Consider the following 16,048-nt stretch of genomic DNA (forward strand, 5'->3'; position numbering starts at 1 on the left):
TAGCACGTGGGCGGCCACGGCACTTTGAAATTGACGTGCCTCGCCGCCGTGCGTCTCGTCCAGACGGGGCTCCTTTTTGAAAGGACCCCGCCTACTTCGAAGTCCCCTTATTCCCATCAGCACATGGGAATAAGGGGACTTCGAAGTAGGTGGGGTCCTTTTGAAAAGGAGCCCCGTCTGGACGAGTCACGCGGTGGCGAGGCGCGTCAATTTTGAAGTGCCGAGGCCTCCCACATGCTAATGAAGCGCTGAATATGCATTTCAGTGCTTCATTAGTAAACTTTGAAATGGCCATTTGCGTGGCCATTTCGAAGTTTGGGGCTCGTGTAGACGTAGCCAATGTAAACCATTGTTTCCTCTAGTCTTTTCCATCCATGTGTGGATTTTTTCCATCCTTGTGTAGAATCAATTTTGTATGTGCACTTATACATGTGCGAACCTGCACCACCAGCAGAAAAATACCCCTAGCTTGTGCGTGTTTTGCTAATCAGCTCGGTGGCATCTGAATGTCTCCTAAGTGGTCACACTACTATTCCCTGTAAGCTGTGTGCTTATATAAATCAGGGCTGAATTAGTTTCCCAGATCCAAAGAAGAGTTCTGGGAAAGCTGGAAAGCTTGTCTCTCTCACCAACAGAAACTGATCCAATAAGTGGCATTATTCACCCTTTAGTCTCTCTTTATATGTACTCAGAATAATTCAGCATACTTTGAACAAATTGTATGTGGATTGTACTTGTCATGTGGACTGTTATTTACCTGTTAATGTCAGTAATCACATGCATTTTAAAGTATTATTTCTGTTCCCTGATGCATCAATAATTTTCACAATGAAGATTTGTGTGTATTCATAGAAAGTGAATTTAAAATTTGTTTTAATAAGTGTTCAAGAGCATGAGATTACAGGTTAGCCTGAAAAGCGTCTTTTCTAATAAAACTTTTATTAGACCATCTTCTGCTTCTACATGGAGATGGAACAATGTTGTTAAGTTACAATATCAGAAATGGAATTGGTTCTACTTCTACATTTGCCACTGAGTTGATTGTGTGAAGCTGGACAAATCACACCCTCTTCACTAATGTTTCCCCAGCTCTCATTCTTGTGCTCCTCAGAGTTGTCATGAGCCTTACGTTTGGCCACCATCTTGCACTTATAATAGTTGAGTAGCCTTATTGAAACCAACCGCCCTGTTACACAGACAAAATTACACGGGGGCCTACGGTTATATCTACACTTACCTGGAAGGTTGATGGTTGCTCCTCCTGTTGACCTTTGTTAATCCTCATGGCTTGCAAGGAGTTCCAGGACTGACATTGACCCTGGAACACACCGTTTCGCACATGCACGAAATGGCACCCTGGAAGATGGAACCTAAGCAGTTGTCAGTCTTCTGTAGTCAGTATAAATAGAGCCTACATGTTTGCAGGATCAGGACTTTGGGTCACTGTAATGTGCTTAAAAGGTCAAAATAGCATTTTTAAAGTTTTGTTTATAATCAAAGTTACCTTACATGTGCTTAACCACTTTTTTAGACATGCAGAATTGCCTCTTGTAATGTCCTCACCAACATTCAGAGCATTGGTCTAAATGCCAAATTATCTGATAACAGCTTAATAAAAACACTTCTGAGTTTTAGAACAGCTACAGCTGGCCTTAGAAAGGTTCAAGCTATTTCTTGTATGGCATTGTGGGGGTGGGGAATGAAGGAAGTTGTCAGGCATCTGCAAACAAGTTTCAGTTCAGAGTAAATGTTTACAGACAGAAATAAATATGTGATTTGCCAAAGGAACTTGATGCTTGAAGCATGAAGCAGGAGTTGGATTGCTTCTTAGCAAAACAGCTAGAAGAGCATTATTAGGATACAAACCAGTGAGTGCAAGAATAATGGTAGTGAGATTTGAAGCAAAACTGTCCAACATCTCAGTCATTCAGGTGTATGCACCCACGTCAGACAGTATGGAGGAAGAGATTGTGCTATTCTATAAAGACTTGACAAAGACAGTGGAGGAGATACCGAAGAAAGATGTGTTGATCATTGGAGGAGATTGTAAGGAGAAGGTTGGAACAGATAACGAAGGTTGGGAGAGAGTCATGGGAAGGTTTGGATATGGAGAAAGAAATGAACAAGGTGAGAAACTACTAGAGTTTGCTACAGAGCATGAGGTGGTGATCTGCAACACGAGATTCCAACAAAAGGACTGTAGGAAGTGGATGTGGCGATCAGATGACGGGAAGTCCAAGAACATGATATATATGATTTTGATAAGCAGATGGATAACATCAGTTCAGGTGTGCCAAACTTTCCAAGGAGCGGCTATAGACTCAGAGCACAGTCTAGTGATCACAAACATCAAGATAAAACTCAAAAGAAAATGTAAGACACAGTTTAAGAAAAGACGAGACGTGGCGAGGCCATGTGAGGAAGAAACAGGGAATGTGTAGAGAGCAGTGGTCAAAGAGAAGATTAAGAATATTGCCACAGAGAAAGACCTACATAACAGAGTCACAGGGATAGCCATCGCTATAGAAGAGGCAATTGAGCAGACTGCTCCAGAAGAAGAAAAGATCAATAAGAAGTGGATTACCCAGGAAACACTGAAGTTGGTTCAAGAGAAGATAGTGTTGAAGATCAGAAGAGATGTTTCTGAGATGGCAGAACAGCAATATAGGGTGAAATGCAATGAGAAAGGCAGCCAGAAAGGATAAGGAGAAATGGTTAGAGGAGCAATGTGAAGATACAGAGAGATATTATGGCGAATGTTCAAGACCAGGGAGGTACGGAAGACTATAGGAATATTAATAGGAAATGGCAACTGAAGCAGATGGCAATCAAAGATGAGAACGAAGAAGTGCTCATGAGCAGGGAGAAGATTGTGCAGTGATGGGCGAGATATTGCACCAACCTATACAAAGCACAGTTGGACCCGAGTTGTATGTTGTATGGATGTGAGCCATGAGTGATAACAAAAGATTTGAAAAGAATACTGGCCTTCAGAAGGAGTTGTTAAAGAAAGATTCTGAGAATAGGATGGACGTAGAAGGTCACCAATTAGGAATTATATAGAAAGATTCAGCCCAAAGAGAACCTGTTGCAGAAGGTTATAAAATGGAAGCTACACCTATTTGGGCATATTTGCAGAATGAAGGACAAATGAAAAATCAGGACTCTGGTATTTGGAATAATGGACGGTTCGAATAGAAGAGGCAGACCCCACAGAGAGTGGAGAGATGATACAGTAGATTGGTGCAGAGCTAGTCTACAGAAACTAAGCCACTCTGCCCTGGACAAGGAAAGATGGAAGGAAATAGTGAGAGAGGCCTCAGACACCAACAGGTGCTGAGCCCACGGTTATTGATGACCATGAAAGGAACTTGTTCCTCACACTATGCTGCTCACCCTCACTTTAAGGCAAACAAAGCAGTCAGTTCTGGAGCAATTTAAAGACGAACAAAATAATTTATTAGGTGATGAACTTTCGTGGGACAGACTCACTTCTTCAGACCTGGACACTTCAAAATTCATTCCGCAAAGCACTACAGGACTGCTCTTCACTTATGTGAACACACAGACTAACCCGGCTACCCCTCTAAGGAGCTCACCTCCACGGCCGCCTGCAAAACGCACGTGGCTGAGAACCGCTCACTGGCAAAACAAAACCAAAACAAACCCACCGGCCACTGCCCCGTCCCCGTCCTTTGCTCTGCTTGGTAACTATTCCCCGCCAAGCGGAGCAAAGACTCCCTGCTGCTCAGAGCAGCCAGGCTGCACGAAGAGACGTCTCCGCAACTCCCAATCGAGCTGCAGCTTCTTGCAGCGGCAACTCCTTGTGGGCGGTTCCGCAGCGCTGCGTTGCCGGGGAAACAAAGCGATCGACAGCTACCTCTTCGGGACGCTCCCGGCCCTGGCGGGGCGGCTATAAAGCAGGGGAGGGTGGGGCGCGCGCCGGGGCTCTGCACGCAGGGCGCTAGCGATTGTTTGCCCCCGGCTGGCGGCGAGGCGGGAAGCCGAGCGAGCCAGCAGAGACCCTGGAAGAGTCCGGGGAGCAGCCGGAGGCAGGGCTGGCCCAGGATGAACGAGGTGAAGCTCGCGGTGCTGGGCGGCAGAGGAACCGGCAAGTCTGGTAAACTTACAGGGGAACTTTGCGGGCTCGGGCGGCGGGAACTGTTGCAGGAACTAGGACCATAATGTTAGTCGGGACCCTCCGTTCCCCGCCGGCGGGCTGAGTAAGCACGTGAGCCAATGGCCAGGGGTTTTCTGTGCCACCCAGGGAGGAAACCGCTGCTGTGGTAGAAGGTTTGCCCGGGCCCGCTGCGCTCTGCCCTGTCCATTGCGCTGCTGGAAGCCCCGATCCCTCCGGCTCTTCCAGGCTTTGCGTTCGTATTGATCGCTCCAAAAAAACAAACTCCAACCCCCCCCCCCCCCCCCCAGCCCTTCGTGCTCACTTTGCAGCACTCCCGCTTGGCAGGCGTTTGGAGCAGTGTATAGCGGGAAGAACATGCCTAGATCTCAAACGTTACGGGTTTGGGCTCCTCCCAGTCAGATTAAAGTTGGGGAAAAGTTACCCCTCCCCCAGTCAGGCGCGTGCTCAGCTGGAGTTTGTTTTGTATTGCAGCCCTAACAGTGAGATTCCTCACCCGGCGCTTCATTGGGGAATACGCGTCTAACTCTGGTAAGCTCCCGGGTATAACTTGGCTGCCTATTGTTTTAGGCAGTCTGTAAATCAGACCCCTAAAAAGCACTGCAGTGATAGATAAATTACGTCCGCTGTAATTTCCTATCACTTGCCTACTTCCAGTACAGTGCTATCTCCAGATCTGAAGAAGTGTCTCTGTCCCACAAATGCTCATCACCTAATAAATAAGATTGTTAGTCTTTAAATTGCTACAGGACTGCTTGTTTGTTTTGGTAGAATATAGACTAACACCGATACTTCTGTTACTGGTTATACGTTTCCTAACATGTAATCAAAGTTGTTTTTTTTCCTGGGTTATACCCTTTCTCTAAAATGATTTTCCAGGGGATGATCAACTGTCTGATCCCAGTGAAGTAGGTACACTATCATTTCAAAAAGTAACTTTAAAACGGAAACCCAGTCCCAGTAATCTTTTAAAATAGAGATTTAAATTTTAGTATTTAAGTTACTTTGATTTGCTGATGCAAATATAAACCATGAATAATACAACAATAAAATTTGTGTAAAATGTCAGTGTATAAAAATGAGTATGGAACACGTGGACACTATTTCAGGCAAAACACTAACCAGAAATAAAAAAAGGGCACAGAGGTTAGATGAGACATGGGAAAAGCTAGTACACCATGGGTGGGGAATCCTTCTTGGGTCAGGGACCCACAGAAAAATCAATTGGGAGCCCTTATAAAGAGGACCTGGGTGTGGGGTAATGTGCATAAGTGGGTTAGGACAGGAGGTGCGGGGGGAGAAGGGGATCAGTAGCTGGCTGGAAGTGGGGCTGGGAGGGAGGGTGCAGGAACAGAGAGGGTGGAGGTCTGGGCCAGAGGGGAGATGCAGAAACAGAATGGGCTGGGGTGGGGAGTTTGGGTGGGAGAGTAGAGGAAGGGGTGGAGGGCTGGGCAGGAGGAATGGGAGGCAGGGCAGGTATGGGAAAGTCTAGGCAATGGGGAGGAGCACTTACCTCTGCCCATCACCACTGCCAGCCCCTCCCTGGGCTGGGGGAACAGCAGCACAGAGAAATGCTCCCTAGAATTCAGGCCAGTCAGAGCAGTGATGGGGCAGTACATGGGAGAGCTGGGAAGAAGCTTAATTGATTCCCAGTTTACATTCCCTCTACCCTGAAATTCTAGACTGCTCCTGCTGCCATCAGTGCTCATGCAGGTTGCTGTCAGGTCCTAGCTACCTTACAACTTTCATAATATTTGTAGAAAGATTTTGGGAAGTTGCCCATTATCCTAAACCATGACCATTTACCGATGGATGCTTATCTGCTGTCTCAAATGGTCAGCACTGTGCTCCAACAATGTTCCTTCATATGTTGGCACCTACCGGGGTAACACAGTGGAATACGACTTGACCAGCCACAAGCTGAAGGACACAAGCATTACACAGTTAATGACTAAGAGCATATCTGAGGGGTAGGTTCACTTTCCAGTAACACCTCAGGTTCTACCAGAAGACTCATACCAGACTTGATGGACCAAGGGCTACACAGGCATGTCAAATTCAGAGCCTGTTGAGGGCTGCATGAACAAAAACTGATAGCATTCAGGGCTACAAAAAAAAATGCACTTCTATCTGAAAATCATAATTATTATTATAGATTGTTTTAGGTATATTTTTCTAATTTTTTCAGGTCTTATTTGAAGATAATTCAATAATTTTAATTGAGAATTTAATATTTAATATGAATGTTATTGTTTTATAATTTTATTAATAGTTCATAAAATTTGATGTGTAAAATTGTTATTTGCTATAATAATTTTTAATTTAAATATAAATTAAGGTACTCTGTGCCTCAGCTGGCTCCCAGTTCTGGGAGATCCAGGGTTCCCCGGCCCTGCCAGGGTCCCCAGGGCTGCAGCTGCTGGTGGGGCTCTGCGCCCCCTCTGGCTCCCTGTCCCAGGGCTGTAAAAAAAAAAAAAAAAAAAAAAAAAAGGGGGGGGGGGGGAATTAATGGGGGCTCTATGCGGCCTGTAGGCTGCATGTTTGACATGCTTGCTATACAAGTATTGCCAACAGAAAAACCATAAGACATGAGTTACAGCCTGTTTCTTCTCTACTTGTTAAATCTCATATTGATTTGTAATGTCATGTGTCTCATAGAGTGCATCTACACTAAACATTTGTGTCTGGATGGCAGACAAGTGAACCTGGAAATTTATGACCCTTGTTCACAGGTAAGTCCAAGGCTTCTCCCAAAGATCCTTCTAAGGGCTTGTCTACACTGCCACTTGAACATGCTGTAACTTTTTCCCTCAGGCTATGTCTGCACTACAGAGGTCTTTCAAAAGAAGCCCTTTCAGAATACCTCTTCTGAAAGGACTTCTTTCAAAAGAATGTGTCCACACACAAAAAAGCAGCTCAGAGTGATCTGTTCTCTTGAAAGGAAGCATCCACAAACCCCTCACTCTTCCAAAAGAATGGGCTAGGTGTCGAAAAATCAGGCCCCATGAGGATTGCTGCTTTGAAATAAAGGGCCTGCAAAACATCTATGCGTTTTCTTTCGAAAGAAACTTTTGAAAGGGGGCGTTCTTCCTGAAATGGGAAAGGAGGAGTGATTTTGAAAGGAGTGCTGCAGCCTTTCTATTTACTTTTGAAAGAGTGCTTTTGGTGTGTAACACTCTGTGGGATCTTTTCAAAGAGCCCCCTTCTTTCAAAAAAAAAAATTTTTAATAGAACTTGCTAGTGTAGAGACAGCCTCAGAGGTATGAAAAAGGAACACAGCAAGTTACAATATAGTTTAGCACCAGTGTAACTGGCTCCCAGTGCTGTTAGCTACACTGGTTGGGGAGATGAGTTACCTACAGTGCTGGGCGATCTCTCCCCCACTGCTGATGCTGTGACCACACTGCCGTGTTAAAGCGTTCTTGCAGCTCTGCTTTAAGCACCTACAGCTCTACAAGGCTTAAGAGTGAAGTTGCATGGAGGAGGGAAGAGAAAAACTCAGTCGCACTTTGAACTTCTGAGTAACTAACACAAAAGACTGAAATTCCTGTAGCTAGGACCTGTAAGTATCAGGACTCTGTACTGAATTGGGCATTTTTCCAGCTTTACAGAATCAGCCCCTCATTGGACAACTGGCTGGGATCTGTCAACAGAAGTTTTGTCAGAAGTTATCTTCTGCTGACAAATCCTTCTTGTCTAGACATAGCCTTAGACTTGTCTTTCATCTGGTTTATCTAAAATAAGAGGAAGGTACTGGAGCCTTACCTCCATTGTGATTCCAAACAGTTCTAACAATGATTCTGTTGAAGTAGTCCATCTTTTTAGGTGATTTTTTTCCCCAGTGCAGACAGGCCTGGTTATTTGCCCCAATCCCTAAATGGCCTCCTCAAGGACTGAGCTCACAACCCTGGGTTTAGCAGGCTAGTACTCAAACCACTGAGCTATCCCTCTCCCCGAAAAGGTTCTATCCTGTATCTAAGCTGCCCACTCTCTCTGACGTGGTTTGTTTTAACTACAAAGTAAACAGATCAGCACTTGTTACAACAGATTGAAAAGCATTTCTTGGATTGCAGACTTTCTGGGAAGGGAGCTTGCCATGCTAGATTTGTATAGCGCGACACCCTTTTATAAGTAAATAAAAGAAATTTACACACTCCCAGAATATCCTGAATGTAAACAAAAAATCCGTACTTCTTCCATTCAATTGCAAGCTGTCGCAAACAGCATTTGGTGTTATGATGGAGTAGTACAGACTGTTCAAGACGTATGCAGAGGCATTTGGGAGAAATGAGATAGAAACAGTCAGTAATTTGAAACTAGAAAGTTTTTCTGTCTACCTCATGGGCTTAAACATCTTTGAGAATAATGGAAAAAGTTACGCTGTTATCTTTTCCTCCTTTGACATCAACTCTCACCTACACTGATGTTATCCAATGTACGTTTCTTTCAGTAGTTTTCAAGGTGTTTCAGGTCTTGACCAAGAAGATTATAACGTTCTCCAATGCCTCATTACAAATTTTAGAATATAGTTAAAAATCTTGTTCCCAACTGTTTAATCAGCCTCTTAGCTCTTTGCTCCCCTCCGTCTCATCTGCCACCATCTTCTGCTTTTGCATGCTATTGATGTCACACACCTTTGTGCCTTGGTTTTCAATTGGCCTCAGACTTTTTCAGTTGGTAAATATGACGCCCTGTATTTTATCCCTTCTTTCTCTGGTTTCACTTTTACTGTTCTGTTCTAACTTCTGCTGACAGGATTATATATGCTCCAAGTCTTTTCAGAGATTGAGGGAAAAGGATCTGATGTAAACACCAGAGCTGCTTTGGTACAGAGAATTGATGGAAAAATTAAAACAACAAAGTTGGCAAACCCATCGTATTCCTTTCATTAGATTCAAGAACAACTACATTCTTTATGTAAGAGGGTTAAACAAATGGATATAGTTTTGTTCACAGTTACTCAGTGGTTAAATTCAGAAGGAACCTATTGCAATCATGGGAGCAGAGTTTGGCAATGAGATTTAGCTTTACTGATTATTAAAGCTTGTTGGGAGGGCAGTTAAAATTCTGGACCACTGATTATGTATTATAACAGTCATCTGCACTAATGGTTATTTGGTTACAGCTCTGTAGATTACCACTGCCAGACCAAGGACCCATTGTGCTGAGCACAATATAAATGCACAGGTTTTTTTTTGTCCTGCTTAGTTAGAAAGAAAATATTGTATAGTGACAACAGTAACAAATTCTTCCTGTTGATGTGTGCATTTCATTGCCTTCAGCCATTGCAGGGGAAGCTGTCCCTCACGAATAAACTTCACTGGGCTGATGGATTTGTCATTGTGTATGACATCAGCGACAGAGCTTCATTTGCGTTTGCAAAGGCATTGTTGTACAGGATACGAGACTCCCATGTAGCAGCTTGTAAAAGGTAAGCTGCATTATAATTATTACGTTTTAGAGCTAACATACATGACAGACATGTCTACGCTCTAAGCCCACTAACTACTGAAATAACATTCCACATAGCAATAGCACCTGGCAACATAACAGTAGTAATATATTAGATAGTATATTGAGAAGCAAAGTGTGACCCATTCTATCCAAACCCCTATATATTTTAGGCTTTTTCATTCTTGTTTCATGTATAAATCAGTCTTGTATCCCCTAGCATGAGAGTAACTGCTCTGATCAAAATTATACCACCCTGCTTGTTCAAATGCTGGTAGTCAGCCTATGCTGCTGCTCCCTCCGTTGCTGACAGGAGTGGAGCTGCACCAATGGGAATTTTAAACACAATATTAATGTACACACATTCATGCAGGATTTGACACCAAGAGCCCCTTCTAAAATCTGTCCTGGGCAGTGACCTCATCTCCCTGTACGTCCTTGGGCAAATAATTTAAATTAGCTCAGTGGTCCCTGGCAGGAATGAATTAGTGAACTAGTTAAATGTTTGAAAATTGAGTGCTAAATATCAGTATTCACAATAGTTAACCTAGACATGTGTAACCTGCTGAGGCTTTTGCCTAAAACAGCAGTGCTCAAACTGTTTGGCTGCCTTCCATCCTCCGAAGAGCAGTACAGATCTTTCCCAGGACTACCAGCCAATCACCCATGATAACAAACTGCATTCACTTATTTGTAATACAGAATTATTTGTGTTAGGCTACATGAACATAAAAACATAAATATGCAGCTGTAACATAAGGGGGAGTGTAAATTTAGATCCTATTGCATATCTCATATTAGTTTACCAAACTTTGTTTTAAATAATGTAAAATATTAATTTACATCCAGAATGAAAAGTTTCAATATTGTCTTTATTTATGGCAGGGGTGGAGAACCTCTTTTGTTTTGGGAGTCACTGACCCACAGAAAAATCAGTCCGGGGCCACACAAAACTGAGAAGACACCACACTGCTGTGGCCCCTGACTGAGACACCTTGCTGCCTTTGCACTACCACCCTATGGGGGTGCGAAGGGGAAGGAGTGAGGCTCAGAACTTCCCACAGGCCAGATTAACTCTTCTGGGGTGCCCAGACTATTAGGTTTTGCAGGCAACTCGGGTGGGGCCAAAATGAGGGCCTCTGTGTGTTGGAGCAGGATGGGAAGGGGTTTCAGGGTCTGGTCAGGAGATGGGGTGTAGGAGAGGGTCGGGGGTGGGTGATGGGTGGGAGGAAAGGTGTCACATCAGGCTGAGGATGGTGGGGGGCGGGTCTGTGTGGGAGGTAGGGTGCAGGAGCAGACAGAGTAGGGTTTTGGCCAGGAGATTGGATGCAGGAGCAGACTGGAGATGGAGTGGGGCATCTGTCTGTGGGACTGTGTGCAGGAGCTAGCTGAGGATAGGTGGAGGGTGGTGAGTGAGGGGATGGGGTTGTGGGGTCTGGGCATAACAGAGATAGTGGGGAGCACTTACCTGGCTTCTGGCTCCCAAGCACCGACCCCCACACCCCAGCTGCTCTCATTGGCTGTGATTCCAGCCAATGGAAGTAGTCAAGAAAGCCTCCAGATGAGTAACTTCCTGCACTGCAGTTTCCCCAGCTGGGGAGGGCGGGGAGCAGCAGCAGCCTGTGAAGCCACTTCCTTTCCCTATGCGCTGGACCCAGTCTGTGAGATTCGGGGCTTCCTACCTTCCCAGTGGGAATCTGGTGCTGGCACTTCAGCCAAGTGGGGGTGGGGAGCACGGGCCTGGAGTGCCAATGCAGGCACTCTGCTGCGTGGCGGGGAGCCCTGAACTTGCAGCCCACCTCCAAGAATGTCATGTACCACATGTTGAGAACCATTGGCCTAAAAAAAAAGCCTTGACCTGAGAATAAAATTATCTTAAATCGTGAAATGCTTTATATTATATTTTCAACCTCTTTCACCATATACTGTCTCAGCTTAATTCCTTGGTGTGTATATTTTTCATACTTTTTAATATTTAAGGAAAATATACTGTCAGTTTTTCAGCCTTAACAAAACAGAAATAAAATAAGCTTAAGTCATTTGCCTGACAGATGTGCTAGTGGGCTTTATAGCAATCTGAGATCCTAAACAGCATCTAATGGCTTCAGTTAATATAATAAAATTTTATGCTGTCTTTCAGTTTTCTTTGACTATGCAGCATACAAGAGCAAGTACAGTAATCCCTTGAAATGCCCAAGTTCGAGTAGAGTTTAGCTCACATTAACGCGAGTTAAGCACAACTCAAAATCCCACTCTCCCTGCCCCCTGGTTCAAACCCCTCCTCAGCCTGAGTTCAAATCCCCCAGGGCCTGGCTCACCACCTGTGCACATCTCTGGTGCACCACCCATTGCATGTGGCTCAGGCTCTGGCTCACCCCCCATTCCCTTCTGCCCCAGTTCAGACCCCCATGGCCCAGCTCACCAGCCCCACATGTAGCTCTGGCTCAGCTCTGCCCCCCCACTGCAGCCCTAACCCACCCCAGGCTTAAACCCACATCCCCAACTCACCACCAGACTTAACCTTCCCCAACTGCCCACGTAGCCCCAACCCCAGGACTTACCTTGCAAAAGGAGGTCCAGGTGCTCCTGCAACTTCCCTGGCTACAGAAAGTGCTTTCTGCAAGGGGGAAAAAAGCTGCCCCCCGACTTTGGTGAAATTTGAGTTACGTGAGGGTGCATGGGAACACAACCCTCACAACTTGAGGGACTACTATACATGCTAGTGTGTTTAAGGCTTTTTGTCTAACCAAAACTTTTTTGATTTCAGAGTGGTGGAGTCAGCTGTGTTCTTAGTTGGTAACAAGCAGGATCTCTGCCATATGAGAGAAGTAGGTTGGGATGAAGGACAAAAGCTGGCAATGGATAACAAATGTCAGTTCTCTGAACTGTCTGCCGCAGAACATTGTCAAGAAGTGGTAACCATGTTCACAACATTCCTCAGGACCATTGCCGCAAACTTCAAAGCGAAGGAAAAGAGACGACCCAGTGGGTCGAAGTCAATGGCCAAGCTAATCAACAACATGTTTGGGAAGAGGAGAAAGTCAGTGTAGTGGATATCCAGTCTGCTGGGAACAACTGGGCAAGGATGCACTGAAAAACTGTGGCAATAGGCTGTATAAAATGCTTAACACAGCCAATGGTTGTGTGTTTAGAAGGTCTCCATTTGAAGGGATTTGCTATAGAAAAAACCAAAGATGAGTGGCAGTATGGGCCACTGGATGAGGTACTGCATTGGGATTCAGACAACCTGGTTTCTCTTTATAGCAGTATAATGGACCTCCTGTTTGACCTCATCAGGTGTCTTCATCTGCCTCAGCTCTGTTTTCCCCCTCAACCTGAGTCTTGTCTACTGACATAGTAAGCTCTTTGAAGAAAGGACTGTCTTTTCCTACTTTCTATTGTAGAAGGAGTGCCTTAATCTTCCTTGGTGCTGCTAGGTATAACTGTAACACGAACACGAATTTTTTTTCCCTAATGAACTCAGCATCTCCAGGCCTTCTTGAACAATAGCCCAGCTCTGGAATTCCAAGATTAATCTGTAATATTAGCAATTTCACAAATTGAAACAGACTGGTACTGTTTGATATTACAGTTTATAGGTAAATGAGTGGAGGGTACTCATCGTCTGACTTTCAGGGCTTTTTTCCTTTGAAAAGCTGCCAGGAGTAGGGAGTCAAATAAATGAAGTCATCAGCTGTTTCCCATTTCTTATTATTTTCACAGTCCAAGGGGAAGAAGCAAGGTCCTGTGGATAGAAAACTAGAAATAGTCAAGAGTTTTGCATTCGCTTTGGTTCTGCTGCTGACTGGCTGTGTGACTTTGGACGAGGTCTTATAGGAGTGAATTTCACCCCATGCATCAATTTTAATCTTCTGTAACCACAGGGCCAATCCCTTAGAGCATGGGTGTCCAACCTTTTGGCTTGCCTGGGCCACATTGAGTGAAGATAGTCTTGGGCTGTGTACAAAATATATAATATAGTTAATGTATATAAATCACATAATAATGTTAAAAGTTTACAATCTTGCGGGGCCGCATTACTAGCTGTCCAGGGCTGCAGGTTGGACATGCCTGCCTTAGAGCATCTTTTACTCCCATGCAGATGACTGGAACAGCCAAAATACCACTGATTTTGAAGAATTCAGGCCCAGATAACTATGTAGGTACCTAACTCCCATGGATCCATCCCCTTAATCTGGTCCTCTGCATGGGTGATTTTGACCCTCAGTGCCTCAATTTTCTTATCAACAATATGGATATAATCATGGCCTAACTATGTAGGGTATAGGATTTGAGAAGCCCCTAAATAAGGAACACAAATCTGAGTGGAATTCAAAGTTAAACTTTCCATGGACTTGTGATCTTAACTCCCATGCTCATGCTGAAGCATATATTCATCACCAAGGAAACAAAATGTCTTTTTAAAGTACTTTGATTGGTAGCGATAGTGCTATAGAAATGCCTTATTTTTTCCTACACGGGTGCTCAATATTAGGCTCCTGAGCCTAAATATTTAGACAGCAGAAAATCAGGCTTTTTACTGCATACTGAGTTACTTATGCACCCATGTTTTTAATTATACAACATTTATGAAGGGAAAAGTAAGTGGTCTCAGGATGACTGACTTCTTCCATTCTGGTTCCGACAGATTCTAAGGGTTTGTCTCCCAGCTCCCTAGCAGGAGTAGACAGACTTGCAGAAGTAGGGCTTGAACTTTTGCACTTGTGTGGATTTTGCAGCTTGGACAGTAGCCAGGGTTCCAAGCCCATCCAGCAAACCCCAAGGTCAAGTTTAAGGGCCCATCTTAAGTCAGTTGAGGTTGGAAATTTCATGCACCTATTTTTAGCATAATAGCTTGAGCCACATGAGCAGGAGTCTCTCATTCCGACTGGGAAGCTTGCTTCCAATGGCCATGTGGGAGCAATTTCCAAAAAAAACAAACCAAAAAACCCTCAGTAGTGTGGCCCAACTCAAGTCTCATTGAAATCAATTAGCAGAATTAGGTCAATGCTGAGTGCTTTTGATAATCCCATGCAAATATGTTGAAGTCTGTATTATTTCAGCATAATACTGTGGGAAACTCTGTAGTCTGGTACGCTTGGGACCTGACCAGTAGTGAATGAAAGAATTTGCCAAACCACAGGTCAATATTATCTAGCAGCATTACCAACACTTCCACTGCTTACTGGGTTCCTAGAAGACATTTGGGGTAAATTAGAGCTAAATCATTGCACAGATCACTGATAGTCAGGAACAGGGGCTGTAAACAAACCTTATGAGACCCTAAGAAACTTGCTAAGTGGCTGTCCAGCTAACTAAAATTATGCCAAATTACAGATGTTGCCAGACGAGAGGATTCCAGATGAGAGCAGTTCACATAATAATTTATGTTGCTAAAAGTACACTGACTAAATATCACCACATGTTGAAAAGGGAGTCTTATTTCATGTTACAGCTTTTACAATTGCAAATCGTGCAATACACTTTGTTGGCAGGCCCTGGACACTTTTACATTCAAGCAGCCTTTAACCTGCCATATCAAGAGTGATTTATATAGTTGGAGATTAGAGGCAGAGATATTAAATTTTAATGCAGTCATGTATGTTAACCTATGCTATGGTGCACGCAGCACTTCTCCAAACTTTTTTGAGCGGTCTGCTTTTCTAGTAGCCTGTCAATCTGTGTATAACCTGCTAATCAGATTGGAAAACTGTTTCCTGTTATGACATTAAACCAGCTTGAATGTTACAAGACAGGAATGTTTATGCTTTTTACAATAGTCGCAGAAATGAAAAAAAATCTTTTGCTACTGTATAAATGAAGCCCGTTCACTCTGAAATGGTAAATTCAAATGCTAGGCACTTTAATAAGCAGAAGAGGACAATGACTGCATTTTATACACACAGAAGAATCATACAGGCACTTTGACACAATGAACTGTAGGGGTCTTAACCTTCATTTTTTCATTCGTAATACTTAACGAAAAGAGAACATATTTGATTAAGGTTGCCAGGAGACTAATTACTGTTTATTCATAGAGATTTTTACAGTTCTTATAATCATAGCATTAGAGTGTCTATAATATTTGTGTAATGCAGTATGCCTGCTGGATGTTTTACAAACATTTTAAAAAACCCAAGGAGAGAAATCCTGGCCCCTCTGAAGTCACAAGGAGTTTTGCCACTTACTTTGGAGCCAGGGTTTACCTTAAAGCTTTTCTCCAGGAGGTTTTTTGTTTTTGTTTTTTTAAAAAAAATGGTGGGAGGGGACATAGTAGGAAAGTAGAGAAGGTTCCATATAGTTCTCTTTTAAAATGCATTTACTAACATTCAAGTATTTTTTTTAAATAGAAAGACAGTTATATAGCTAATTGACTCACTAGCTACACGCTTTTTGAGTTTCAAAAAAGTACCTATGTGTTGGAGGTCTAACTTGTGTAGGCACTTTTGAAAATATCAC

General features: G+C 43.7%; 1 protein-coding gene across 2 annotated transcripts; it reads left to right on the forward strand.

The window, feature by feature from the left end:
* Positions 1-3,961: 3,961 nt before the first annotated feature.
* Positions 3,962-15,317, forward strand: RERGL (RERG like). 2 transcript variants are annotated; one of them, XM_074983737.1, is made up of 5 exons: positions 3,962-4,120; positions 4,613-4,669; positions 6,797-6,870; positions 9,421-9,569; positions 12,357-15,317. In XM_074983737.1, the coding sequence occupies exons 1-5, from the start codon at positions 4,069-4,071 to the stop codon at positions 12,637-12,639; spliced, it is 615 nt and encodes a 204-aa protein (XP_074839838.1). In that variant the 5' UTR covers positions 3,962-4,068; the 3' UTR covers positions 12,640-15,317. The 2 variants fall into 2 exon arrangements, with proteins under 2 accessions (XP_074839838.1, XP_074839839.1); XM_074983738.1 differs by lacking the exons at positions 3,962-4,120; positions 4,613-4,669; positions 6,797-6,870 and adding an exon at positions 8,926-9,055.
* The last annotated feature ends 731 nt before the right edge of the window (positions 15,318-16,048 follow it).

This window comes from Carettochelys insculpta, chromosome 1 (assembly GCF_033958435.1).
Source record: "Carettochelys insculpta isolate YL-2023 chromosome 1, ASM3395843v1, whole genome shotgun sequence".
Taxonomy (NCBI): Eukaryota; Metazoa; Chordata; order Testudines; family Carettochelyidae; genus Carettochelys; species Carettochelys insculpta.

Excerpts from the sequence above, each read along its gene's own strand:
- RERGL (XM_074983737.1), top strand. The coding sequence starts at position 4,069 with ATGAACGAGGTGAAGCTCGCGGTGCTGGGCGGCAGAGGAACCGGCAAG. Across the intron at positions 4,121-4,612 it reads CAGAGGAACCGGCAAGTCTG|CCCTAACAGTGAGATTCCTC; the intron begins GTAAACTTACAG and ends TTTGTATTGCAG. Across the intron at positions 4,670-6,796 it reads GGAATACGCGTCTAACTCTG|AGTGCATCTACACTAAACAT; the intron begins GTAAGCTCCCGG and ends TGTGTCTCATAG.